The 26,392-nt window shown below is 48.6% G+C and overlaps 1 protein-coding gene across 1 annotated transcript; it reads right to left on the bottom strand.

The window, feature by feature from the left end:
• Window positions 1-1,864: 1,864 nt before the first annotated feature.
• On the bottom strand, window positions 1,865-25,264 carry PSMB9 (proteasome 20S subunit beta 9). The gene is made up of 6 exons (XM_077484611.1): window positions 25,099-25,264; window positions 15,228-15,295; window positions 14,995-15,126; window positions 10,140-10,269; window positions 6,537-6,678; window positions 1,865-2,060 (listed from the first exon to the last, which is right to left on the bottom strand). Exons 1-6 carry the CDS (start codon window positions 25,147-25,149, stop codon window positions 1,933-1,935), a joined length of 651 nt encoding a protein of 216 aa, XP_077340737.1. The 5' UTR covers window positions 25,150-25,264; the 3' UTR covers window positions 1,865-1,932.
• Window positions 25,265-26,392: the final 1,128 nt, after the last annotated feature.

The raw sequence follows: 26,392 nt of genomic DNA, 5'->3' as shown, positions 1-26,392 counted from the left end.
GGGTTGCTGTAACTGCTAAAAAGTGTTAGCTGGAGTTTGGCTTTACTATGTTAGTCAAGTCTATCTAAATCTGCTACTACACCTAACAATCCCCCCCCCCCCCCAGACTGACAATGCTGCTGTCCAAAGGTGTCAATTCATTCAGTTTGTTTTGTTGTGATTAGCTGTGATTGGCCCAGTCTGTACCATGTGATCACTGTGACCAATCACAGATAGCAACATAATTGTACACAATGGATGGCTTGAAAGGAAGGCATCCATTGTTTATAACTGTCTTGTGATCTGCTGTGATTGGTTACAGCGGTCCCATGGTACCGGCATCAGGTTACAGTGTACAGTGAATAGTCATCGGATGTGTGTGGTGGACAGATTGTGTAGCAGCTCAGCCCCGCGGATGCGTGCCGGGTGCGATCTGGGAGGACATCATATGACGTCCACCCAGAGGGACAAGAGGCCGGCCCCAGCATCATTCTGTCACAGGCCAGATGGCAACCAGTTAATGAGATATTATTGGGTGAGGTGGAGAGGTAGGGTATTGATGTCACAATCTCCACATTGTCCAATCAGAGAATGCCTTGTATTCATTAAAAAATACAGGGCTTTCTCTGAATATTGGCAGTGCTGAGTGAGTAACCCCTGTAGTTACTATGTAGGGCAGCTGCTTGGCATTGGATCTGGAAGACTTGCTATCACTATATGAGCAGTGACTAGTACTGTGATTTTCAGCATACACGGGGATCGCTCAGGTATGTGATATGCATACTTACATTGTGCCAAGCTGGACCAATGTAAGTATGCAAGAGAAATCAGATGTCCTTTAACCACTTTCAGACCGGACCATTTTGCTGGCCAAAGACCAGAGCACTTTTTGCGATTCGGCACTGCGTCGCTTTAACTGACAATTGCGCGGTCGTGCGACGTGGCTCCCAAACAAAATTGATGTCCTTTTTTTCCCCACAAATAGAGATTTTTTTTGGTGGTATTTGATCACTTCTGTGGTTTTTATTTTTTGTGCTATAAACAAAAATATAGCGACAATTTTGAAAAAAATGCATTATTTTTTACTTTTTGCTATAATAAATATCCCCCAAAAATGCATAAAAAAAAATTTTTTCCCTCAGTTTAGGCCGATACATATCCTTCTACATATTTTTGTTAAAAAAAATTGCAATAAGCGATTATTAATTGGTTTTCGCAAAAGTTATAGCGTTTACAAGATAGGAGATAGTTTTATGGCATTTTTATTATTATTATTTTTTTTACTAGTAATGGCGGCAATCAGCGATTTTCATTGTGACTGCGACATTATGGGGGACACATCGGACATTTTTGACACGTTTTTGGGACCATTGTCATTTATACAGCAATCAGTGCTATACACTGATTCCTGTGTAAATGACACTGGCAGTGAAGGGGTTAACCACTAGGTGGCAGTGTAGGGGTTAAGTGTGTCCTAGGGGCGTGTTGCTAACTGTAGGGGGCGTGGTTTCATTTTACAGATCACAGGGAACAGAGATCAGTGACACTGTTGCTAGGCAGAACAGGAAGATGCTTGTTTACTTTAGCATCTCCCTGTTCTTCCTCCCGTGAGACGATCGCGGGGAATCCCTGCAGGACCCGTGATCAGACTCATGGAGGTCCCGACCGGCGCGCATGCGTGCCGCCAAATTTAAAGGGTCGTACCTGTACGCCCATTTGCCTGTCCATGCCATTTTGCTGATGTACATCGGCGTGCGACGGTCGGGAAGTGGTTAACATGCAATCATCTTGAGCAAAGTTGCTCCTCAAGTTTAAAGTGATTGTAAAGTCAGAAGGTTTTTTTTATCTTAATGCATTCTGTGCAGAAAAGAATGACAACAATATCTTGTAGATGTTAATAAGATGCATTTATTAAAACATTTACACAGACATTTATATTCAGGGATCCCAGCACTACAGGTCATAGAATTTAGGAATGTCATCTCCAGTTATGACAATCTGTTTTGTTCCATCCTTTGTTACAGTCACTAGATGAATGATACCTCCGCTGGAACCGTCTCGGCTCATGGCTAGTGACAGAGCTTGGAGGAAAGAAAAACAGCATAGAAATATATAAATATTAATATAGAAACTGCATCCAGGACTGGAGAGAGAGTAAGAAAAAAAAATCTGGCAACCAAAGGCACTGAGTTACTGCAGTCGAAGCTCAGACTGAGCTGAGGGTTCTCCTTGCTCCCATGTGACATTGTGGAGACAGTTACCAAGCACTGGCATTGTCATGTGCTAATACATATTCAAAAGTACTGGGTATTTTCTTTGCTTCAAACAGCTGAACAGGATGTCTCTAAGGACAACCACTGACATTACAGATCCATCCAGTCTCAGGCTGCTGACAGCTCAATAAGCATACACTAAGCATACACACTGTGCTTGGCTATGAGTATGGTAGGTGCAGTCTTTTCATATAGGACAACACAGAGGGGTAACTAGAACCTTCAGGGACCGAGAACAAGAAACCATGAAGGGTCCCCCTGACCCTGTCCCGGGGGCCTTTCTCAAGTTCTCCAGAAGGCTCCCTTCCTGCCATCTTGAGGCCCTCACATGTTGGCGCAACGCCAGGGCCCAGTCACAAGTGCGACCTTTGCAACCCTGTTAGTTCTGCCACTGATATTTTTATTACTAGGGGGCATTTTGAAGGATGTAAAGGACATTTTGGAGGATGTAAAGAGCACTCTAAAGGATAGGAGGGGGCACTCTGGAGGTACCTCCAGAGTGCCCCCTTACATCCTCCTCCAGAGTGCCCCATTGGTTCCTCCAGAGTGCTCCCTTACAGCATCCAGAGTGCCTCCAGAGTGCCCCCTTACATCCTCCAGAGTGCCCACTTAGATCCTTCTCCAGAGCCTAATCTGAATCTTCAATTTATGCTGTCAGTATGAGCAATGTAAAAGTCCAGGCACTCACCAATCACCTCCTTTTCTCAGTGTCATTGTAGGCTTTGGCTCTCAGGGAGGCAAGCAATTGCAGATATTGCAGATACCGGGTTGGAGGTAAAACACTTAAAAAATGTCCATGTTGGCGACTTGGATCTGCGCATGTGCAGTTCCACATTTAGTCAATTAGAGAACTGCGAGCTCAGTCTCTACTCATGCGGCAGGACGTGAGAATATAAGCCACACCCCACTGCCCAATCCGAGCCCAGCAGTTTTAAATTGGCTGCTTAGGGAACTGCGCATGCGCAGTACAAAGCCACTGGCAAGACATTTTTACAGGTGCTTTTCTCCTGTTTATGGACAGGAGAAAAGAGCCTGTTAACATTGCTGGAGACACACGGCCGTCTTGGGGCACCCACAGCAGCGTAACGCTAGGGCCAGGTCACAAGTGCGACCCTGGTAGTTCCGCCACTGGGACAACATATTAAAGAGCTGGAAAGGGTTGAAGATCCAGATGACAGCAGTTAAGAGGCAATCTGGGATAAATTAGGATGCCACTAAATTGATAACATTATGGCCCCTTGCAGACTGGGGTGTTGAGATGCAGTGCTTCCTTCCTTCAGGCCCACTATAGGCCACCTGCCAAAGTCAATGGCAGGCTGCTGCTGGATGAGGCTGAATGCTGTACCGAGTGGTATCTGTGTTTAGGGCCTGGCCCATTCAGAGTTCCAGGATGCAAAAAATCTGCATTCCAGGATCTTGTGGCTCTACTATATCAGTGGAGCAGCTGCTGATTATCTGTTCTGATCAGAGTCTCATAGGTTGTAGAATTAATTGTTTCTGCCTGCCTTCTGGAAGGTTCCAGAACGAGTCAGGTTAGCAGCCTGAATATTTTTGGGTCTCAGTCAATCCCTGGAGAGCTGTTCCCAGTAGGTGGCTGCAGAGTGCATAAATAGTCAGGGCCTGGATCAGTTCTTGTCCAGGAAGAGAAGTTCCCAGCCTGAGGGGCAGCTGCCTGAGGGCCAGCCAAGCTGAAAATTCTGCTTGTGTTCATCTTGGTCTCAGCTGTGGCAGAGCTGGGGAGCCTGTTCTGCTAGAAAGGCACTCTGAAGCTAAGCATGGGATTTCACTGAGGATACAGTCTGGGAAATTCACTGAGGAATTGTCTGACTGATATTTGAAGGAGATTCCAGGGACAGTGTGAGTAAAGACCGATCCTAGTAACTGTTGGTAACTGTTGCTGTGGGTAACCCAAGAATAACCATACTAGTATTTGCCTGGCCTGGGATGTTACTGAAGGCCTCTAGGTCTTGTCCATTTTTGGGCCTTTGCTTGAGGAACTATACGGAAAAGCAGTATCACAGTAAAAAGTGTCCTAAACCTATTGCTCAGTGTTCATGGAGTATCCCACAGCTCCATATGCCCTATCCAAGTTATTCAGTAATAAATCTCAAACCCCTAGACTGTTCACTGAGCCAGAAGAATAACTGGCTGCTATCACCCTAAATTGGGAAAAGGATCTGGGACATATCAGCGGCATTTTCGGGGGGCGCGCTACTTAGGCCTCATGCACACAGGGCCTGCAAAGCCATTACCAACGCCTGGAAAAAGTAACTGTGAAAACATGCTTTTAGTAGCTTTTTGCATTATGTTAATGCACATTTGGCCGCGCTAGCTTCTAGCAGTGTTTCTCTGCTTCTATTCAAAATCAATGGTTCCCTATGAGAGCCCATTGATTTGAATTGTGCGATGAGGATCTTGTAGGGAAACCCCTGCCAAAATGGAAATAAAAACTGGCGTGCGGTCCCCCCACCAGGGCATACCAGACCCTTAGGTCTGGTATGGATTTTAAGGGTAACCACCACACCAAAAGAAATTGGCACGGGGTTCCCCCAAAAATCTATACCAGACCCTTATCCGAGCATGCAGCCCGGCAGTCCAGGAAAGGGAGGGATGAGCAAGCTCCCATCCTCCTGGACTATACCAGACCACATGCCCTCAACATGGGGGGTGGGTGCTTTGGGGCAGGGGGGCCCTGTGCGTCCCCACAGCTCATGTTGTTAGGGACAAGGGCCTCTACCCAACAACCCTAGCCAGGGTCAGCGGGCGGGAAGTTTATCGGAATTGGGAAGCCCCCTTTAACATGGGGGCCCTCAGATCCCAGCCCCCCCACCCTATGTGAATGAGTACAGGGTACAGTGTACCCCTACCCAAAAATAAGAACAGTATACAGGTTTTTGATAAAGTAATTTATTAATGCAGCTCCGGCGTCTTTTCTTCCAATTTCTTCTAATTTCTTCTCCCTCCGGCGATGTCTTTATCCTCCCATTCTTCTTCCTCCGCTGATGTCTTCTTCCGCCGCCGTTTCTGTCCTCTCCGCTTTCTTCTCCCGCCACCAGATCTCCCCTCTCCGCTGTCTTCTCCCTCTGCCGAGTCTCCTCTCTCTGCTGTCTTCTCCCTCTCTTCTTCCTCTGATGTTGTCTCAACACTGTCTCCCGCTGTAATGCTGGGTCTGCCATGTGCCATTACTTATTTAGACATTGGGCGGGGCCACCCAGGCAGGGCTTTCAGATGGTGTCACCGGGTGGCCCCACTTCATGGCTATATAAGTAATGGCACACAGTTGATCCAGCATTACAGTGGGAGACAGCGTTGAGACTGCATTGGAGGAAGAACAGAGGAGACCCGGCAGAGGGTGAAGACAGCGGAAGAAGACAGCGGAGGAGGGAGAAAAGAGCCAGAGAGGGGAGAAGACATCAGCGGAGGAGGGAGAAGAGCCGGAGAATAGAGAAGATACATCGGAGCTTCTTTAATAAAGGACTGTTTTTATTTAATTTTTTATACCTTTTTGGGTGAATGGGTAGGGGTACAATATACCCCTTACTCATTCACATAGGGTGGGGGCTGGGATCTGGGGGCCCCCTTCTTGGAGGGGGAACCCCACACAACTTTTTTTTCATTTTGGCTGAGGGGTACCCCTAAAGATCCTCAGCGCACAAGCCACTGATCCGACGACTGATGCGACTTTTATTCCAATCAATAAGCTCTCATAGGGAACCATTGATTTTGACATGTCAAAATAAAAAACGCTTGACGAGGCTTTAATGCAGCTGTATCCGGCATTAAGTCATATTTAGCAGCTTTTACCAGCGTCACGCATTTTTACAGCTCTAACACTGGTCCTCAGAATGTGCTGGCCCTGGGTTTTATTTTCGCAGCTTGAAAACGCCTACGCCACTTACAGCTCTTAAAAGCCTGTTTGTGCATGGACATATAGAATAACATGGAGAGGCATTTTTAAGGTGCAAGAAAAAAAACTTCTGACGCTGCTAAAAGCAGCTGTAAAAACACCCTGTGCGCATAAGGCCTTAAGTATGGTGAGCCTGTGTTTACTTCACTTTAAATAAAATCATCTTATTTACTAAGCTCAGTGAACATTCACTTTGCTAAGCAATCAGTCTCTATGACTTTCATAAATCAAGTCCAGTATCTGCTATAGAACAGGACGGCAGCCATTTTATGACATGGACAAATAATAGCCTTGAAAGCTAATTACTACAGCAAGGCATACATTCCATCCAAATCCTCAATGTATTCCCATTATAAAGGCCCACCAGAGCCCCTTACCATGGACAGCGAACCTCTCAGACTCTTCTTTAGTCATTCCAGTCTTGAAGACAGAGTCCACATAACCATATATAAAGGAACTGCCAGATCCTCCGATGGCAAAAGGCTGCCGGGTTATCATCCCACCCAACGTCCCATACACCTGGTCAGGAGAGATGGATAAAGTGTACATTTTGAGTCATGGCACTCAGGGTTGCAACATTTGTTACCATATACAATTTTTGCATATAAATGTATTTAAAATAATGTAATACAGCATGCAAATATATTAATCATTTTAAAGCGAACAAGCCACAGCAGGCTTAACCAATAAACTAACAATTCAGTCAAGGGTATGTATAGACCAAACTTTTATGGATAGAGTAGGGAAGGTCTGTGACCTTCTGGGAGGGATATCCATTAATTTCCTGTCCTGGAGACACATCAGGAAGTGAGAGGAAATCTCCCCAAGGTGATCTGCCCCAACTGGAAGATTCTCAACTCTTGCTTTGGTGACCATTGTAAAATTTTGGAATTCCCCTAATTTTCTGTCTTGGTGACAATGGTCACAAGGACAAATAGAGGGGCGAGTTCTCCCAGCAGTGCAGTCTCTGAATGATTGTGCAGATTAGAGTTCTAGCTTCATACTGACTTTTCAGATCTGCAGGCTTGTTCCGGGTAAGTATCAAAGCCATCAACAGCCTGGCAACAAGCCTTCTAAAAAAAAAAAAAGAATAGAGTACAATAAAAGGCTCTGGTATGACAAGTCCCAAATCCAATATTGATGTGATGCACAAGCCATTCTTTTAATCCCCCAACTGAGCCAATTCCTCCTTAATTTTTCTTCTCCTACGCTCCCCTTCCATAGTTGCCAAATGTCCCGAATTTATTTTGTCCCGGGAAATGTCCCGGGAAATTGAAATTTCCAGTTTTTTTGCCGCCGGCGACAATGTCTCAGCGGGCCGCCATTTTTAAGAACACCAGAAGTTGGTCTACACCTGTGGCGCTGCCCACCCCCGCTGCCAGTGTGTGTGTGTGTGTGTGTGTGTGTGTGTGTGTGTGTGTGTATCAGTGTAAAGTGCAGTGGGCGGCGCCAAAGTTAAATGCCTCCGCGCGGCATGTCGGGGGCCAGTCTGTCACTGTGGATGTCGGGGCGGGGGCCAGTCGGATGTTGGGGGCCAGTCATGGTATGTGGATGTCGGGGGCCAGTCTGTGAATGTATGTGGGGGCCAGTCTGTGGATGTCGGTGGCCAGTCTTTGGATGTCGGGGGCCCGTGGTATGTTGGGGGCCAGTCTGGAATATGTGGGGGCAGGTCTGTGCAGGATGTTGGGGGGGCGGTCTGTGGATGTGATGGGGGGCGGTCTGTGGATGTCAGAGGGGCACCAGATGTAAGGAAGGGCTCCGCTGATGGACACAGATGTGAGGAAGGTACCTCTGATGGGGCACCTGATGTAAGGACAGACTCCGCTTGGGACACCTGATGGCATCTGGTGGCAGGCAACATGGCTAGTGACGCGCTCATGGCTCCCACTGATTCTGCATTATGGTGAGTTGAATGATTTCATTTCATATTACAATGTAATAATAGAAATAATGCGCTTCAATCATCCTGACACCATAACAATCATGGCGCCGGGATGATTGAAGCGCCAACACCAAGTATTTGGAGTATCTTTATCTGCTGATTGTCAAACTCTGGAAAACACATATTGCTATTGTGGTGTAGGATCGGGGGGCTGCTGTCCCTCCTTTCCCTCTCCCCCCCTCCTTTCCCTCTCCATCCCGCATTCATCTCAGACTCTAACCACATCCCTTTGAGCCATGCCCCATGTAAGCCACGCCCACTATTTTACGTAAACCACGCCCATATTTCGCTGTGCGCACCGCATTTTTACCTTTTCCTATGCCACACCTATAAACGCATGCCCCGCCCCCTTATTATACCATGACTCCGCCTACTGCCAAAAAAGTGTCCCGAATTTTTTTTTTTACAATGATGGCAACTATGCCCTTCCCAGACACTGCAGCTCACAGTGGGAGGGTTTCAGCAACAGAGGCAGTCCTGTCAATCTAGAAAGCAGTAGGCGGGGCTAAGTGTGGCCTGGTGCTGATTGAGCTACAGGCTTGTGAATCAGCAGTCACAGTGCTAATAGCTGTTCCCGCTGCAACTTTTGCTCATCCCGCAAGCAGCCTATATGAGAGTGGCAACTCTGCTCTGAATTGAGGAGCAGTTCAGCATTGTTTCCCCCCCAAAGGTAGCTGCATTAGTTGGACTTCACTGGCAGAATTAACAGGTATTTTTGAGACTTTGCAGGGGGATTAATGCCCTGTACACACGGATACGTCGGATTTTTCGACGCACAAAGTTTGAGAGCAGGATCTAAACTTTTCCGACAACAAAATCCGATCGGATAAATTCCGATCGTGTGTAGACAATTCCAATAGACAAAGTGTCACGCATGCTCAGAATAAACGAAGAGACAAAAGCTATTGGCTACTGGCCCGTTTATAGTCCTGACGTACGTGTTTGACGTCACCTCGTTCAGAACTTTGTGCGACCGTGTGTATGCAACACAAGTTTCGGGCAAAATCTGTGGGAAAAAAATCAGACGGATTTTGTAGTCGGAATGTCCGACCGTGTGTACAGGGCATTAGAAAAAAACTGTAGCAGATGGCATATTTTTTTACTGGGTGGCCACAGTTTTATTTCAAGCAATGGCATCCTCCATATTTCTGTTAACACAAGTTTTTTGAAGTTGGACCTAATGTAAACTGATAAATCAATTGTCAAATTGGAACTAATCCTTCCATATCCTTTACAGCCAAGGAAGCTCCCATCTTAGCCTCTGCTTGATCTGAAGTTGCCATGGTGCTACACATGTGATCAGCTATGACACCAACCATTTGAGGGCTTAGTTCCACTTTCATTTTATCCACTTTTAAAGCATCTTTTCTACAAACGTTGTGGCAACATCGTTCTTAGACTCAGTTATATAATACATAAATTGGGGAGATATTTTCTCTTACGTCCCTTTCACATGGGCCTGATCCAAATTTTCTCTGAAAGGGATCCATCCACTGATTCCCCTGCTGAGCTGAGCAGCCAGATGACAGGTCCATGTCCACTCCGCTTATGTAGAGCAGACACGGACACAGCCCACTCTGCTATATGGGCAGTCAGATGTAAAAGTACTGGCAGTCTGTTTACAATTGACTGCCCTCCAATCCTATCTGACCAGACGGAGAGGAATGGATCTCCTTTGTTTTCTTTTTCTGGTTCAGACCGGACCCGGAGGTAGCCATTTACATTTACATCAGGCTGCTCATAGAAGAGAATGGAGGGTCTGATTGGGTCCGGCTAAGAAACATACAGCTGGACCTGATCAGACTTCTCGTATGAAAGGGGCCTTATGTGTGCAGGTTTTAATTATTGTAGAAGTGAAATGTGTCTGAAAAATTCTGCATGGTGCTCCCCTGTGACATTTTGGAGTCCTAGGACACAGCCTGCATGATCTTTCTGCATATCCCTGGCTGGTCACTCAATGTCCACATAGTCTCTTACTTGGCAGGTCTATGTACAGTATGTACACTTCTACCACGAGTTCCAGCAGGATCTCACTCACCTGTCCGCCATGTTTCTTGTCCCAGCCAGCCACAATAAGATGTGCAGTTATTTCCTCCTTATATTTGTAGCTGACCCCCTTTACCAGGTTTGCAGCGGCCACTACTAAGGGTGCGCTGTCCAGTTCCATGCTGCAGGGGAAGAAGATGTGCAAGAAAACATATTAACTACTTAAGGACCGGAAGGCTTTACCTCCTTAATGACCAGTCCATTTTTTGCGATACGGCACTGCGTCACTTTAAAGTGGTTGTATACCCGCTGAAGTTTTTTTTTTTTTTTACAAAGGAAAAGGCATAATGAGCTAGTATGCACCCTTATTATAGGCTTTCCTGTAGGTAAAAGTCCCAAAATTGACTATACAACCACTTTAACTGACAATTGCATGGTGGTGCAATGCTGTACCCAATTAAAATTTATGTCCCTTTTTTCCCCACAAATTCTTTTGGTGGTATTTGATATCACCTCTGCAGTTTTTATTTTTTGCACTAAGAAAACAAAAAAAACAGCGACAATTTTGAAAACAAAACACAATATTTTCTACTTTTTGCTATAATAAATATCCCCCAAAAAAAGTGAAAAAAAATGTCTTCATCAGTTTAGGCCAATATTTATTCTTCTACATATTTTTGGTAAAAAAAAAAAATATCGCAATAAGCGATTTATTGATTGGTTTGCACAAAAGTTATAGCGTCTACAAAATAGGGAACAGATTTATGGCATTTTTATTATTAATATTTTTTTACTAGTAATGGTGGCGATCTGGAATTTTTAGATGGACTGCGATATTGTGGAGTACAGATCGAACACCTAACTGACATTTTTGACACTTTTTTGGGAACCACTGCCATTATTACAGTAATCAGTGCTAAAATTATGCACTATTATTATACTAATGACACTGGCAGGGAAGGGGTTAACATCAGGGGCCATCAAGGGGTTAAATGTGTTCCCTCACTGTGTTCTCTAACTGTATGGGGGGCTGTGTGACTGAGGAAACACACAGATCCCTCTTTCTGCATAGCAGAAAGACAGGATCTGTGTGATCTCCCTTGTCAGAACGGAGATTTGCCTTGTTTACACAGACGTACACCTATGGCGATTCACAGGACTGTGCACCCTTGCCGCAGTATAATGACATAGGCTGGTTGGCAAATGGTTAACACAGACAAAACTTAAAGCGGGAGTTCGCCGGGACTCCGCGTTTTTTTTTTTTTTTTAAAGCCAGCAGCTACAAATACTGCAGCTGCTGACTTTTAAAATAGTGACACTTACCTGTCCAGCGCGCCCGCGATGTCGGCACCCGAAGCCGATCTCTAGATCGTCTCTCGGGTGCTGCCGCCGCCATCTTGGGTATGGGACTCAGGAAGTGGAGCCTTTCGGCTTCATTTCCCGGTTCCCTACTGCGCATGCGCGAGTCGCGCTGCGCAATAAGGATGGACCCGCTGCCTCTGGGATCTGTGTGTTTCCCAGCAGGCAGCGGGGGACTTTCGGAAAGGGGCGTAATCTACGCCCCTTTCCACAGAGAGCTATCCAGGAAGTGGGTGCAGATACCTGTACTGTACAGGTATCTGCACCCCCCTCCCCCCTGAAAGGTGCCATTTGTGGTGCCGGAGGGGGGGAGGGTTCCGATGAGCGGAAGGTCCACTTTAGGGTGGACCTCCGCTTTAATTTCATATCAGGTAGGCTTATGTGTTCTAAGTCTTTAAAATCAGCTGCAAAGAAAAGAATTATGGAATTGAACATAATGGATGTCAATAACTAGGATTTCCATTACTGGGGCCTATAAGCCACAGTCATTGACACCCAAAACCTCCCCCCATCTGCTATCATCACCTCTATTATGCAGAATAAGTACTTGTTTTAGTATTCTTTTACTGGTTCAGAATAGTGTACCAAAGTATAATTTAAGCTGAACTCCAGGTATGATCTTAAAGAGGTAAACTCTCCTGCACAAATAAAAATAAAAACACACCCTGCAAGATAAAGGCATAATGAGCTAGTATGCATAGCATACTAGCTCATTATGAATTACTTACCTGAGAACGAATCCCCCGCAGCCATCCTCTTCTCCCCCTCAGGCAGCCAACATGTTGTCCGGGGCTTGCTTCCGGGTATCACAGCTCCGGCGTTGTGATTGGCCAGAGCCACAATGACGTCAAGGGAGCCACCGCGAATAGCACAGTAAAACTGAAGCAACGACACATACTGCCGTTGCTTCAGTTGGCTTAACCCCCCTGGCGGTATTCCAGAGTCTGGCTCGGGGTGGAGATTTTGTACCAAAATCGGTAACCCCGAGCCAGACTCAGGACCGCATCGCTGAATGCAGGGAGAGTTTTACTTACCTTGTCCCCTGGATCCAGCGATGTCCCTGCGCTGTACGAGCGAGCCGTGTCTCGCTCGATCTATAACAGAGCCGAGCTCCATTCCCTGCGAGCGTTGCGACGCACGGGGACGGAGAACAGCGCCAAATTCAAAAAGTTAAACACACACATTACATACAGTATAATGTAATCTTATAGATTACATTGCTGTATGTAATTATTTCACATCCCCGTTGTCCCTAGTGGTCTGTCCAGTGTCCTGCATGCAGTTTTATAATATAAAAACTGTTCTTTATGCCTGGAAACTGGAGATTGTCCATAGCAACCAAAACCGTCCCTTTACATCAAAAATGGTTTTAGACCAGCTAGAAAACAGCGATAATAAATTAGAATCACTCGCAGAATTAAGCGATAGCAATTTGTGGGGAGATCCGTCATCAAATATTGAAAAGTAATGACAGTGACAATTCTGCAACTGAGCAAATTTCTGTGTTTTTGATTTGATTACATTATTGAATAATTTTTATTATTGTTATATTATTATTTGGTATAATTATTTATAGTTATTTATTATATTATAATTTATGATTTCATTTTTCAAACTTTATCATACCCGGGATGTCTGCTAGACTCTGGTTTGGACATTGGTTATTCCTAAGAATTACAGGACTACAATATAAAACGCCAAATTTCCATGCAAAATAATTGTACCGCTTTCAGCACCTAAAATCTGAAATAAACATACCGCCAGGGAGGTTAAGTGAGCATGTGCCGCATGACAAATACCGTGCAGGTTTAGGAGATATCCAGTGCAGCTACAGGCAAGCCTAATTATAGGCTTACCTGTAGTTTAATGTGGTTGTAAAGGGTTTACAATCACTTTAAAGCGGAGTTCCGCCAAAAAAAAAAACTAAAAGCCAGCAGCTACAAATACTGCAGCTGCTGACTTTTGATATTAGGACATTTACCTGTCCAGGGTGCCCGAGATGTAGTCATCCGATCTGTCCCTTGGCTCCATGGTGGAGGCACCGGCATCTTCAGTAAGGGAATCAGGAAGTGAAGCCTTGCGGCTTCACAGCCTAGTTCCCTACTGTGCATGCGCGAGTCACACTGTGCATCCTCACTAATCCCTGCTGTCTTCTGGGACCTGTGTGTCTCCCAGAAGACAGCGTGGTGTACAGAGGAGGGGCCATACATGGCGTAGATTGCTGCGATCTATCACCAGAAGTGGGAGTAATACCTGTATTAGACAGGTATCTGCTTCCCCCGCCGCCCTGAAAGGTGCCAAATGTGACACCAGAGGGGGGGGGGGGAACCGGAAAAGCGGAAGTTCCATTTTTGAGTTACATATTACATATTTTATTGGTCCAGCTTGGACCAATGTAAGTATGCATATCTCATACCTCAGGGTCCACTGAGGAGGATAGCAATCACTGTAGTGGTTGGCACTATACGCTGATCACCACAAACTTCCAGGTCCAGTGCCAAGTGGCTGCCCTACTGCATACTGACCATAGGGTTTCACTTGCTCAGCACTGATGCCATTCACAGAATGACTTGTATTTTTTGAATGACTACAAGACAATCTCTGAAGAAGTATGAGGCGTTCTGTGAATGACGGCGGTGTCAAGCATGTGACCCCCCTATGGCCATTGCGCCAGTAGCTATCACAACAAACACACCCAGCACAACTGTGCATTGTGTTCAGTAGGCATATTGGAAGGGTTTCCCTTTTTTTCCAGTTGAAAAGTAACAAATAAGGATCCTTCAGAGGATAACAATGGATCGTACAAATCTCTGGATTGGATCGGTTTAGGTAAAAAAAAAAAAGAAGGGGTCTGGGAGGGAGCTGCAGCACAGAAGGTTTTTCACCTTAATGCATAGCAACCACTTTAAACCTTTTAATGGATGAAATACATCCTGTTTAATTTTTTGCAAAATAAAAAAAGTTCAAATACACTTTGATTAATCAACAACCGTCACCCATCCCTCATGATGTGATAAAAGAATCAGTTTGCCTGGAGTGTGTACCTGCTCAGATTGGTGAGCAGATGACGTTGGCTGTAGAAAATTTTCCATTTTGCTGGGAAATCAGTCTAGCCAATAAATTGGACTGGGAGGTAGCCTGGACCCCTAGCCAGGTTTCTTCTACTTTGGAGAAGTCCCAATCCATGTCTCTTCCCTCACCTTTCTGAACCAACATTAGAAGCGGAGGGAAACCTCACTTTTACTGAAGACTTTGCTGATGTCAGCATTCCAGTAGACTGCTGCCAAGAACTTCATAAGCAAGGATTGGAGCGTCACGGGACTAATTTACTGCTACCTAGAAGATCAGTAAATAATCTGCCATATGGAAACAAATGTATTGCCAGATTTAAGAACTGGCAAAACCAGATCCTTTCTATTTCCCACATTTGATGATTTGCCTAATGCCATAGCTACTGTACGTGTATATCATATTGCAATAAATACTGTACCAGGACAGCATCAGGCCCTCTGAGATACTGGGCCACATAGAAGATATGTGGGTCTTACCTGTGCACTTCCAAATAGTAATTCACCATATCAGCTACAGCTTGACAATCAGCTGCAGAACCAGAGAGGGCACAGTAGATTTTATCATGGAGAGGAGCCAGCTTATTAAAGATTCGATTTACCACAGCTTCCCTGGAGAGAGATGGCAAAGAGATTACTAGATCTTATCAAATGTAGGAAACGAATGGAGTGCACAAAAATACTAACTGACACTGAACCATATACACACTCACCCAGCGGATACCCTTGAGTCGGATCCAATGACGATTCCTCCATTGAACTCAATAGCAATGATTGTGGTCTAAAAAGAAACAAGGTAAAAAGTAACAAAGCTGTTTCTATTGCTCAGCCAGTGGAGAAGGTACAGGGTCACACAGGAACTTGGGTGAAGTCAGTTTTCCTAAGGGCCCTGGCAAGTCCTACCAAATGTTAAGGAAACCTGCGATAGCAACATAGAGGCGGTCAATGGTGACCTCTTACCCCTTGTACACACGGTTGGACATTCCGACAACAAAATCCCCTCGGATTTTGTCTCACGGATTTTGTCCGAAACTTGTGTTGCATACACAAGGTCGGACAAAGTTGTTGGAAAATCTGATCGTTCGTAACGTGATGACGTTATTTCGTTACGATGGGACTACGTTCAGGCTAGTAGCCAATAGCTTTGGTCTAGGAATTTGATCTGAGCATGCGTAGCACTTTGTCCGATCGGAATTCTCTACACATGATCGAACAAAGTCCGATCGGATCATGTTGTCAGAAAATTTTATAGCCCAGCTCTAAAAAACGTTGTCGGTCAGATGATATTCCGACGGAAACAGTCCGATGGAGCCCACATACGGTCAGATTATCCGACAACACGGTCCGATCAGACATTTTCTGTCGGAATGTCCGACCGTGTTTACAAGGGCTTATGGATCAGCCAATGGCCTGACTATAGTGCTAACCTTCTGCCAATGCTCTGCGAGTCATTGATCTTAAACAAGTATTCAGGCTGTGATATCATAGAAATCTGATGGCACCCTACCCACTTGCCTCAAGACACATTTCTACATAGTTGTAGCTCACATAACTGAATCGCCAGAACCTTTCAGAGTTCATAAATTTGACAGCTTATTGGAATCTTATTGTGCGTCATTCTGAAGCACAGCTTGAACATCATACGTAGGGATAATCTTACAATGTTCACTAAATGTTTACGGGGTTCAGCATGGACAAATGTACAGATTCTTGCTGTCAATGGTTGCTTGGGGAACAGTGGGTGCTTGCACCCACCGCATCCTTACCAACTACTGTCATCACCCAGCCCTCACTCATTCACTTACCCATCCTTACCAACCACTGATGTCACCTGGTCATGTAAGCAAATGGACAGGGTTACATCACTGCCCAAATATTGCCATGGCCCGATTTAGACAATGATGTCACCACTGTCCTTGCCCCTTTCCTTATATAGCTGATGAGAGGTCATGGAGCTGTCATTCTTCTATGTGAAACATGGAGATCAGTCATGTGCAGCAGATCATTGTTTTTTTTTGTTTTTTTGGCGAGACAATGGGTGGTGGGGCATCATGACTGACAATGGATTTACAATGAGGATTTTTTTTTTTTTTACTAGAGGTTTTGTCCAGTATTTGGGTATCTTTATTTCTAGACAACATGAGTGAACTAAAAGGGCTACTATGTACCCCATACTAATTCACAGGAGAGGGTGGTATCTGGGAACCCACGTATTATTAAAGGCGTCTTCCAGGTTTTAAAAACCCTTTACCCACCAAACCCTTACAAGCACCAGGCCAGGGTTGTGGGGAAGAGGCCCTTGGCAACATGGTGTGAGCATGTGGCCTGGTATAGTTCAGAATGCTGGAGTTCACATGCTCATCCCCTCACCCCCTTTCCTGGCCAGCCAGGCTGTATGCCTGTATTAAGGGTATGGTATGGATTTCTAGTGGGACCTCACTTTTTTTTTCTTTTTTTTGCATGCAGCACCCCCTAAAATCTGTACCAGACCCTAAGGGTCTGATATAGATTTCCTGGGGGATCTCATGCATTTTGTTTGTTTGCGTACCCCCTTAAAGGAGAAGTACAGCCGAAGCTCATTTGGCTGCACTTCTATGGATCACAGGGGTGCAGTTCGTTTTGCAGTCCTGTGAACTGTTTTCAGCAGAGAGTGGGCTGAAGTCTGCTTTCTGCTGACATCGCAGAGCCGGCCCAGGCTCGGGCATCATCACAACCATGGAGTCAGGATCCGCCCACATGCCTGGAACGGCACCCAGCTCAGCCTCTTAGGGAGCCGCTGAGAGGCTAAACTGGCCAATCCCACCCTCCACGGCTCAGTGCCTCAGTGAGCGAGGGGGGGGGGGGCAGAGCAGAGAGCTGCTGATTGACAGTCAGCAGCTAACTGCTCAGGGAGCTGTGAAAACCGAGCGACCAGCAGTGTTCGATTGCTCAGTTCTCAGTGTTAGAGGTGCCAGGGGACAGATGCAGCATCCACGTAAGTAAGAGTGAGTAAAAAAAAAACAAAAAAACCCATACATTTCTTTTCAAATCCATAGCAGACTCCATGCAAATATTTTTTTAAATTTTAGCTTGCAACAGTAAATGTAATATTTCCAAAGAAAAACATGGCACGGATTTAGCTGCAGGCAAATAAATCGTCATTGCAGACAAATAAAATGCACACAGACCCCTCCAAAGACAAAAGATATAAAACTTTTGTTTCCTTTGTACATATCATTGCTTTAAAAAAAAAATCATTGCTCCTGGCCCATATATTTTAATTTTTGTTTGCATTGGTGCATGTTCCCCAGGGCAGTGTCCACCACCATGCTATTTTTGACACCCCCTTGCCTATTAGCTAATCAACAGGAAACTTGATTTTGCGCACAATTTTTTCCAAAGAGTTTAGGTTCAACATCCAAATTTCTTTGAAGTTCGGTTCAGGGCACCTGTACAGTGCCTGGGAACTAGAATAAGCTGCAAACTTTGAGGTACAAAGCAGGATTTACCCTACAACAAATATTAGAAATTTGGTAGCTAAGGTGCAACTGTAGAAACATGGTATAGCGCCTCAGTACCAGAGCCATGGAATAGGTTTTGAGGAGCATTTCATTAGAAACAGACTAGGCTAGGAGAGGTGGCAGGACCTGGTAATGGTAGCAGGAATTATAAATAATAATACTTTTTTTTTTGCAGGATCCTGATCAGGGCCATCTTTAATATTGATTGGGCCCTGGGCAAAAATTTTCTTAGGGCCCCCTCACCCCATGCAATTTCACTCTCCACCTTCTCTGAGACATACAATAAATAGCAGCTAGACTTAAAATCAGTTTACTGTATCAGATCAGGCAGCGGTTACAGCATATCATTACTGCTTACTGACTGGCTGCTAGAGGTTACAGCACTCCTTAAGGCTCATTGATTAGTTGCTAGAGGTTACAGCACATGATTTCTGCTTGTTGATGGGCTGCTAGACATTACTCTACAGGAATACTGCTCACTGGATGCTATTGGTTATAGCACATAATCTCCTCACTGCAGGGGGGCATGATATACATATGAATGTTGCCTTTATTTACATATCAATGCCGTTGGCCTCAGCTATTTACATATGCATGTCACTGCTATTTACACATGAATGACGGTTATTTACATGTAAACACCGGGTCTGCAGGTGAGTTATCTGTACACAACAATAGGGCAGAGCTGGGCAGCATTAGTAGCAGCACTTCACACTGAGATATCAGGACACAGCACAGGACTAAAACTTCAAGGGACAAGGGAATGTAAACTGGGATAGTTGGCAAGTATGAGGTAGATGCTTTGGGCACCACAACAATGACAGGGCCCAGGACAGCTTCCCCTTTTGCCCTGCCTTAAAGAAGGCCCTGATCCTGATGACAAAAGTGGTCTGTAACTTTAGCAGCAGGGGTATTGTAGTCATTGGTAATACAAGACTGGTTCATTTGAACCCTTTTGTCATATGTTGGTGGTAGCGGGAAGGGGGTTTCACCTTAGTAGCTCCCATATCTTTATTGTCTCCACCTAGAAGGGCCTTAGCTTTAGGAATGAGGTCTTTGTTCACGCACTAAAAGCTGGATAGTAAAGCTCCCACTTAACTTTACCCAGGTACTGCTACAGAGTCAGATATAATGGCTGTAAGTAGGGGGTCATTTCACATACCCCCACACCCCCCCTTCAAAACTGCCTTACAGGGGCATCCGATATAGCGTCATTGTTGGAAATTTGGAAGGCTGAGCCTTGGCAAAATGGCTTGGGCTAATCCTAAAACTTTAAAGCGGAGCTCCGCCCCCCCCCCCCAAATTTTTTTTTAAGTCAGCAGCTACAAATACTGTACCTGCTGACTTTTAATATTAGGACACTTATCTGTCCAGGGATTTAGCAGTGTCCTCACCAGAGCCGATTTTTGAATCGGCTCTCAGGTGCTGGCACCACCATCCTGGCTAAGGGAGACCTACTGCATATGTACGAATCGCGCTATGCTTTCTAAATGGGCTGGCTGCATGGGGAAGGAGGGGGGCTGAACTTTTGGCTCACTTTTCTGCAATGTTCTGGATGTGCAGCCATTTCTTTCTTCTTTCCGACAAGGTTACTTTCCCAGGATACTGCAACGTAATCCCAAGTGTGGCTCGAGGTTACCGCTTTTGGCTAATGAAAATTCACCCCGAGCCTGATTCGGGAATACCACTAGGGAGGTTAAGCTAAGTTGGAAGTAGTTCTTTGGAGGGGGGTATTTACTAAAACTGGTGCAGCTGTGCATGGTAGCCAACAGGCCCGGATTGGCCATAGAGCAAACCGGGCACTTGCCTGGTAGGCCGCGGCCGCCAGGGGCCGCTAGGCTGCAAGTCCTTGTGGGGCTTGAGCTGGCGCCGTTCATCCAGCCTCTCCTCGGCCGCCCGGCTGCTTAGCCATCGGTGCCGGGGGGAGGAGCTAGATGAGACTCCTTCGGCCAGCCGCGGCCGCCTGTACAGGTCAGCCGTCGGTGCCGGGAGGAGGAGCCAGAGCAGACAACTTGGAGCCGGTGAAAATGTGAGTTCAGCGCCCCTCCCCCCGTAAACTGCATAGAAGGAGGGCTGGGGGCGGCTGCATATAGAAGACTAATTCTCTCCATCTTCCTCCTGCAGTAGCGGAATGCCTATGAGAGGGAGAGGAGAAGCATTCAGAGACTGCAGGAGGAGGATGGAGAGAATTATTCTTCTATATGCAGCCGCCCCCACCGCTCCTCATATCCTGCTTCTCTCTGCTGCTCCCCCCTGGGCTCTCCACCGCACCCACACTCTCTGCCATCCCGTGCTCTCCACCTCCCCCATGTTCTCCGGCACCCATACTCTCTGCCACCCCCCCATATTCTCCACCTCCCCCCATGCTCTCTGCCACTCCCCCATGCTCTCTGCCACCCCCCATGCTCTCTGCCACCCCCCATGCTCTCTGCCTCCGCCCCATGTTCTCTGCCACCCCTCATGCTCTCTGCCACCCCCCCATGCTCTCTGCCATCCCCCATGATCTCGGCCACCCCCCATGCTCTCGGCCACCCCCCATGCTCTCTGCCATCCCCCCATGCTCTCTGCCATCCCCCCATGCTCTCTGCCATCCTCCCATGCTCTCTGCCACCCCCCATGCTCTCGGCCACCCCCCATGCTCTCTGCCACCCCCCATGCTATCTGCCACCCCCCATTTCTCGGCCACCCCCCCATGCTCTCTGCCATCCCCCCATGCTCTCTGCCACCACCCATGCTCTCTGCCACCCCCCATGCTATCTGCCACCCCCCATGCTCTCGGCCACCCCCCATGCTCTCGGCCACCCCCCCATGCTCTCTGCCATCCCCCCTTGCTCTCTGCCATCCCCATGCTCTCTGCCACCCCCCATACTCTCCACCTCCCCCCCATGCTCTCTGCCACCCCCATGCTCTCTGCCACCCCCATGCTCTCCGCCACCCCCTTGCTCTCCGCCACCCCCATGCTCTCCACCTCCCCCCATGCTCTCCACCTCCCCCCATGCTCTCTGCCACCCCCATGCTCTCCGCCACCCCCATGCTCTCCGCCACCCCCATGCTCTCCACCTCCCCCCCATGCTCTCCACCTCCCCCCAATGCTCTCCACCTTCCCCCATGCTCTCCACCTCCCCCTATGCTCTCTGCCACCCCCCATGCTCTCCACCTCCCCCCCATGCTCTCTCTGCAAGTCCTTGTGGGGCTTGAGCTGGCGCCGTTCATCCAGCCTCTCCTCGGCCGCCCGGCTGCTTAGCCATCGGTGCCGGGGGGAGGAGCTAGATGAGACTCCTTCGGCCAGCCGCGGCCGCCTGTACAGGTCAGCCGTCGGTGCCGGGAGGAGGAGCCAGAGCAGACAACTTGGAGCCGGTGAAAATGTGAGTTCAGCGCCCCTCCCCCCGTAAACTGCATAGAAGGAGGGCTGGGGGCGGCTGCATATAGAAGACTAATTCTCTCCATCTTCCTCCTGCAGTAGCGGAATGCCTATGAGAGGGAGAGGAGAAGCATTCAGAGACTGCAGGAGGAGGATGGAGAGAATTATTCTTCTATATGCAGCCGCCCCCACCGCTCCTCATATCCTGCTTCTCTCTGCTGCTCCCCCCTGGGCTCTCCACCGCACCCACACTCTCTGCCATCCCGTGCTCTCCACCTCCCCCATGTTCTCCAAGGCACCCATACTCTCTGCCACCCCCCCATATTCTCCACCTCCCCCCATGCTCTCTGCCACCCCCCCATGCTCTCTGCCACCCCCCCATGCTCTCTGCCACCCCCCATGCTCTCTGCCTCCGCCCCATGTTCTCTGCCACCCCTCATGCTCTCTGCCACCCCCCCATGCTCTCTGCCATCCCCCATGATCTCGGCCACCCCCCATGCTCTCGGCCACCCCCCATGCTCTCTGCCCTCCCCCCATGCTCTCTGCCATCCCCCCATGCTCTCTGCCATCCTCCCATGCTCTCTGCCACCCCCCATGCTCTCGGCCACCCCCATGCTCTCTGCCACCCCCCATGCTATCTGCCACCCCCCATTTCTCGGCCACCCCCCCATGCTCTCTGCCATCCCCCCATGCTCTCTGCCACCACCCATGCTCTCTGCCACCCCCCATGCTATCTGCCATCCCCCATGCTCTCGGCCACCCCCCATGCTCTCTGTCATCCCCCCATGCTCTCTGCCATCCCCCCTTGCTCTCTGCCATCCCCATGCTCTCTGCCACCCCCCATACTCTCCACCTCCCCCCATGCTCTCTGCCACCCCCATGCTCTCTGCCACCCCCATGCTCTCCGCCTCCCCCCCATGCTCTCCACCTCCCCCCATGCTCTCTGCCACCCCCATGCTCTCCGCCACCCCCATGCTCTCCGCCACCCCCATGCTCTCCACCTCCCCCCATGCTCTCCACCTCCCTCCCATGCTCTCCACCTCCCCCCCATGCTCTCCACCTTCCCCCATGCTCTCCACCTCCCCCCATGCTCTCTGCCACCCCCCATGCTCTCCACCTCCCCCCCATGCTCTCTGCCACCCCCCATGCTCTCTGCCACCCCCCATGCTCTCTGCCACCCCCCATGCTCTCCGCCTCCCCCCATGCTCTCTGCCAACCCCCATGCTCTCCACCTCCCCCCCATGCTCTCTGCCACCCCCCATGCTCTCTGCCACCGCCCATGCTTTCCACCTCCCCCCATGCTCTCTGCCACCCCCCATGCTCTCCACCTCCCCCCCATGCTCTCTGCCACCCCCCATGCTCTCTGCCACCCCCCATGCTCTCTGCCACCGCCCATGCTCTCCGCCTCCCCCCATGCTCTCTGCCAACCCCCATGCTCTCCCCCATGCTCTCCGCCACCCCCCATGCTCTCCACTACCCCCCAATGCTCTCCGCCACCCCCCCAATGCCCTCCGCCTCCCCCCATACTCTCCACCTCCCCCATGCTCTCCACCTCCCCCCATGCTCTCCGCCATCCCCCCATGCTCTCCACCTCCCCCCATGCTCTCCGCTACCCCCCCATACTCTGCACCTCCCCCCATGCTCTCCGCCATCCCCCCATGCTCTCCACCTCCCCCCATGCTCTCTGCCATACCCCCTTACTCTCCACCTCCCCCCATGCTCTCCACCTCCCCCCATGCTCTCTGCCATACCCCCTTACTCACCACCTCCCCCCATAATCTCCACCTCCCCCCATGCTCTCCGCAATCCCCCCATACTCTCCGCCACCCCCCATGCTCTCCGCCACCCCCCATGCTCTCTACCTCCCCCATGCTCTCCACCTCCCCCCATGCTCCCCCCATGCTCTCCGCCCCCCCATGCTCTCCGCCTCCCGCCCATGCTCTCCGCCTCCCCCCATGTTCTCTGCCCCCCCATGCTCTCCGCCACCCCCCATACTCTGTACCTCCCTCCATGCTCTCCGCAATCCCCCCATACTCTCCACCTCCCCCCATGCTCTCTGCCATACCCCCTTACTCTCCACCTCCCCCCGTGCTCTCCACCTCCCCCCATGCTCTCTGCCATACCCCCTTACTCTCCACCTCCCCCCATGCTCTCCACCTCCCCTCATGCTCTCCGCCATCCCCCCATGCTCTCTGCCATCCCCCATACTCTCCACCTCCCCCCATGCTCTCTGTTTCCCCCCATGCTCTCTGTTTCCCCCCATGCTCTCTGTTTCCCCCCATGCTCTCTGCCACGCCCCATGCTCTCTGCCACCCCCCATGCTCTCTGCCACCCCCCATGCTCTCCACCTCTCCCCATGCTCTTTGCCACCCCCCATGCTCTCCACCTCCCCCCATGCTCTCTGCCACTCCCATGCTCTCCACCTCTCCCCATGCTCTCTGCCACCCCCCATGCTCTCCCCCCATACTCTCCACCACCCCTCCATGCTCTCTGCCACCCCCCATACTCTGCACCTCCCTACATGCTCTCCACCTCCCCCCATGCTCTCCGCCATCCCCCCATACTCTCCACCTCCCCCATGCTCTCTGCCATAACCCCTTACTCTCCATCTCCCCCCATGCTCTCCACCTCCCCCATGCTCACCGCCATCCCCCCATGCTCACCGCCATCCCCCCATGCTCTTTCCTGTTCCCACCTCACCCCCTCCCCCTCTCAGGGGATTTGTCAGGGAGGGGCCGGTTAACATGTCATGGGCTGCTCAATGCAAAATGCCCGGGCCTATTTTTTGTCGCAGTCAGCTTCTAACTACCAATCAGCTTCTAACTTCAGCCTGTTCAGTTAAAGAGGGATTTCACTGGAAAAAAAATTATTAAAAGCCAGCAGCTATAAATACTACAGATGCTAATGTTTAATAAATGGACACTCCCCTGTCCCAGGGTCCAGCGATGTCGGCAGCCGAGGCCGATCGATCGCTCGGCTCTCGGCTGCTGCCATTCTAGGTGAGGGAATCAGGATGTGAAGCTTTGCGGCTTCACTTCCCGGTTCCCTACTGCGCATGCGTGAGTCAACCAGCGCAATAGGAATGGTCCTCGCTCTCTCTGGGACCTGTGTGTGTCCCAGCAGACAGCGTGCCGGGACAGGAAGAAGCATAGATTCATGTGGGAGTCTATGCCTGGAAGTGGGTGCAAATACCTGTCTTAGACAGGTATCTGTACCCCCCCCTCCCCCCTGAGAGGTGCCAAATGTGACACCGGAGGCGGGGAGGGTTCCGATGAGTGGAAGTTCCACTTTAGGGTGGAACCCCGCTTTAAAATTTGACAAAAAAAAAACCTGGAAGCTGATTGGTTTCTTATCAGAGCTGCACCAGATTTTGCACTCTCCAGTTTTAGTAAATAGCCCCCTATATATTTATCATCCCACCAGAGCTGCACCAGATTTTGCACTCTCCAGTTTTAGTAAATAGCCCCCTATATATTTATCAACCCTTTACATACAGTACTTTGAATGGATCAGAAAAGTTGGGTTTCTAAGTGAAATCTCTCATTCCTGCAGTTATTCTTCGTACAGGCCAGACATTTCCTCATCTTGTCTTTCCGTGCTGCACGTCCTCTCCTCTTCTTCCCTCCCAGCACACCATACCTCTATATTTTTTGGCCCTGTGACCTCTACACCCCACTTTTTTTTAGTAGCCCCCACCTGAATCAGCTGACCAGTATCACTTACCCCAGTGGACACCTCAAGACTCGAGGAGTAGGGGTTCCCAGGTCCCGGCATTTTGCTAAGTCTTTGTTTTCTGAAGCAAAACTGAAAGTAGAATTTGCAGCTACAGCTTTACGACGCTGAGTAGCTGTGACACCAGCAGTTAGCTTCATACAGAACTCTCCTAACAATGCAGGGCAGGTTCAGACACTCAATTCCTCGCTTCATCTCTATACTTTGTATAGATTACAAGACAGGACAGTATTAGGATTGCATTTACACACAAAAAGGGTCATTATATGTTTTTTTTTTTAATAAGTTGCAATTTGTTTCCTGCTCCCTATCTGTATTTGTATTTCCAGTGCATTGAAATCAACATACATGCATTAGCTTTAATTTAAACATGCAAAGATGTATTAAACCCAAACATTTAACCCTTTCATGACTAAGCCTATTTTTGACATTTGGTGTTTACAATTTAAAATCCATATTTTTGCTAGAAAATTACTTGGAACCCCCAAACGTTGTATATATATTTTTAGCAGAGACTCTAGAGAATAAAACGGGCGATTGTTGCAATATTTTATGTCACACGGTATTTGTGCAGCGGTGTTTTAAACGCAACTTTTTGGGAAAAGGGACACTTTCATGAATTTTAAAAATTTAAAATTTTAAAAATGTAAACATCCCTTGTGACAATAATAGGTGGTGACAGGTACTCTTTATGGAGGGATCAGGGGGTCTAAAAGACACCCAATCCCTCCTTTACACTTCAAAGTATTCAGATCGCCGTTTTCGGTGATTCTGAGTACTGTATATATTTTTAAATCTGGCGCCATAGCCAGCCGAGTAAACGGGAAGTGACGTCATGATGTCGCTTCCGTGTTTACAATTAGGAGACTGGAATGAAGCCGATTACGGCTTCATTCCAGTCTGTCCCTAGACTCCAGAAGCGGCGGATGTTTGATCGGGGCTCACGATTGAGCGGGAGTGGCGGGAGGCCTCTCCGGCATAACAGCCGAGCGGCTTTTAGCTGCATCGGTTGTTATGGCTGCAAAGCCAATCGCCCGCTCTCAAAAACAGTACCGGGATGATGCCTGCAACTGCGGGCATCATCCCGGTATAACCCCTGGAATTAGAGTAGGCACATCTGCGTACGCTCGCCGGGAAGGGGTTAACATATTGCAGCTTACCAATCATTAGATGTGGTGGCTGCATTTGTTTTCTTAGGTTTTTTTTTCCCCTCTGTCCTCGGCTGGTGGTCTGGCCAGTAACACCCCACTGTATTAGTGTGCACCCCCTCTGGATGAAGGAGCAC

The sequence above is a fragment of the Lithobates pipiens genome, unplaced genomic scaffold (assembly GCF_037356315.1).
Source record: "Lithobates pipiens isolate NorthernLeopardFrog02 unplaced genomic scaffold, aLitPip1_a1.2 Scaffold_1, whole genome shotgun sequence".
Taxonomy (NCBI): domain Eukaryota; kingdom Metazoa; phylum Chordata; class Amphibia; order Anura; family Ranidae; genus Lithobates; species Lithobates pipiens.
The sequence above is the reverse complement of the archived record's forward strand: the minus strand, read 5'-3'. Positions and strand labels throughout refer to the sequence as shown.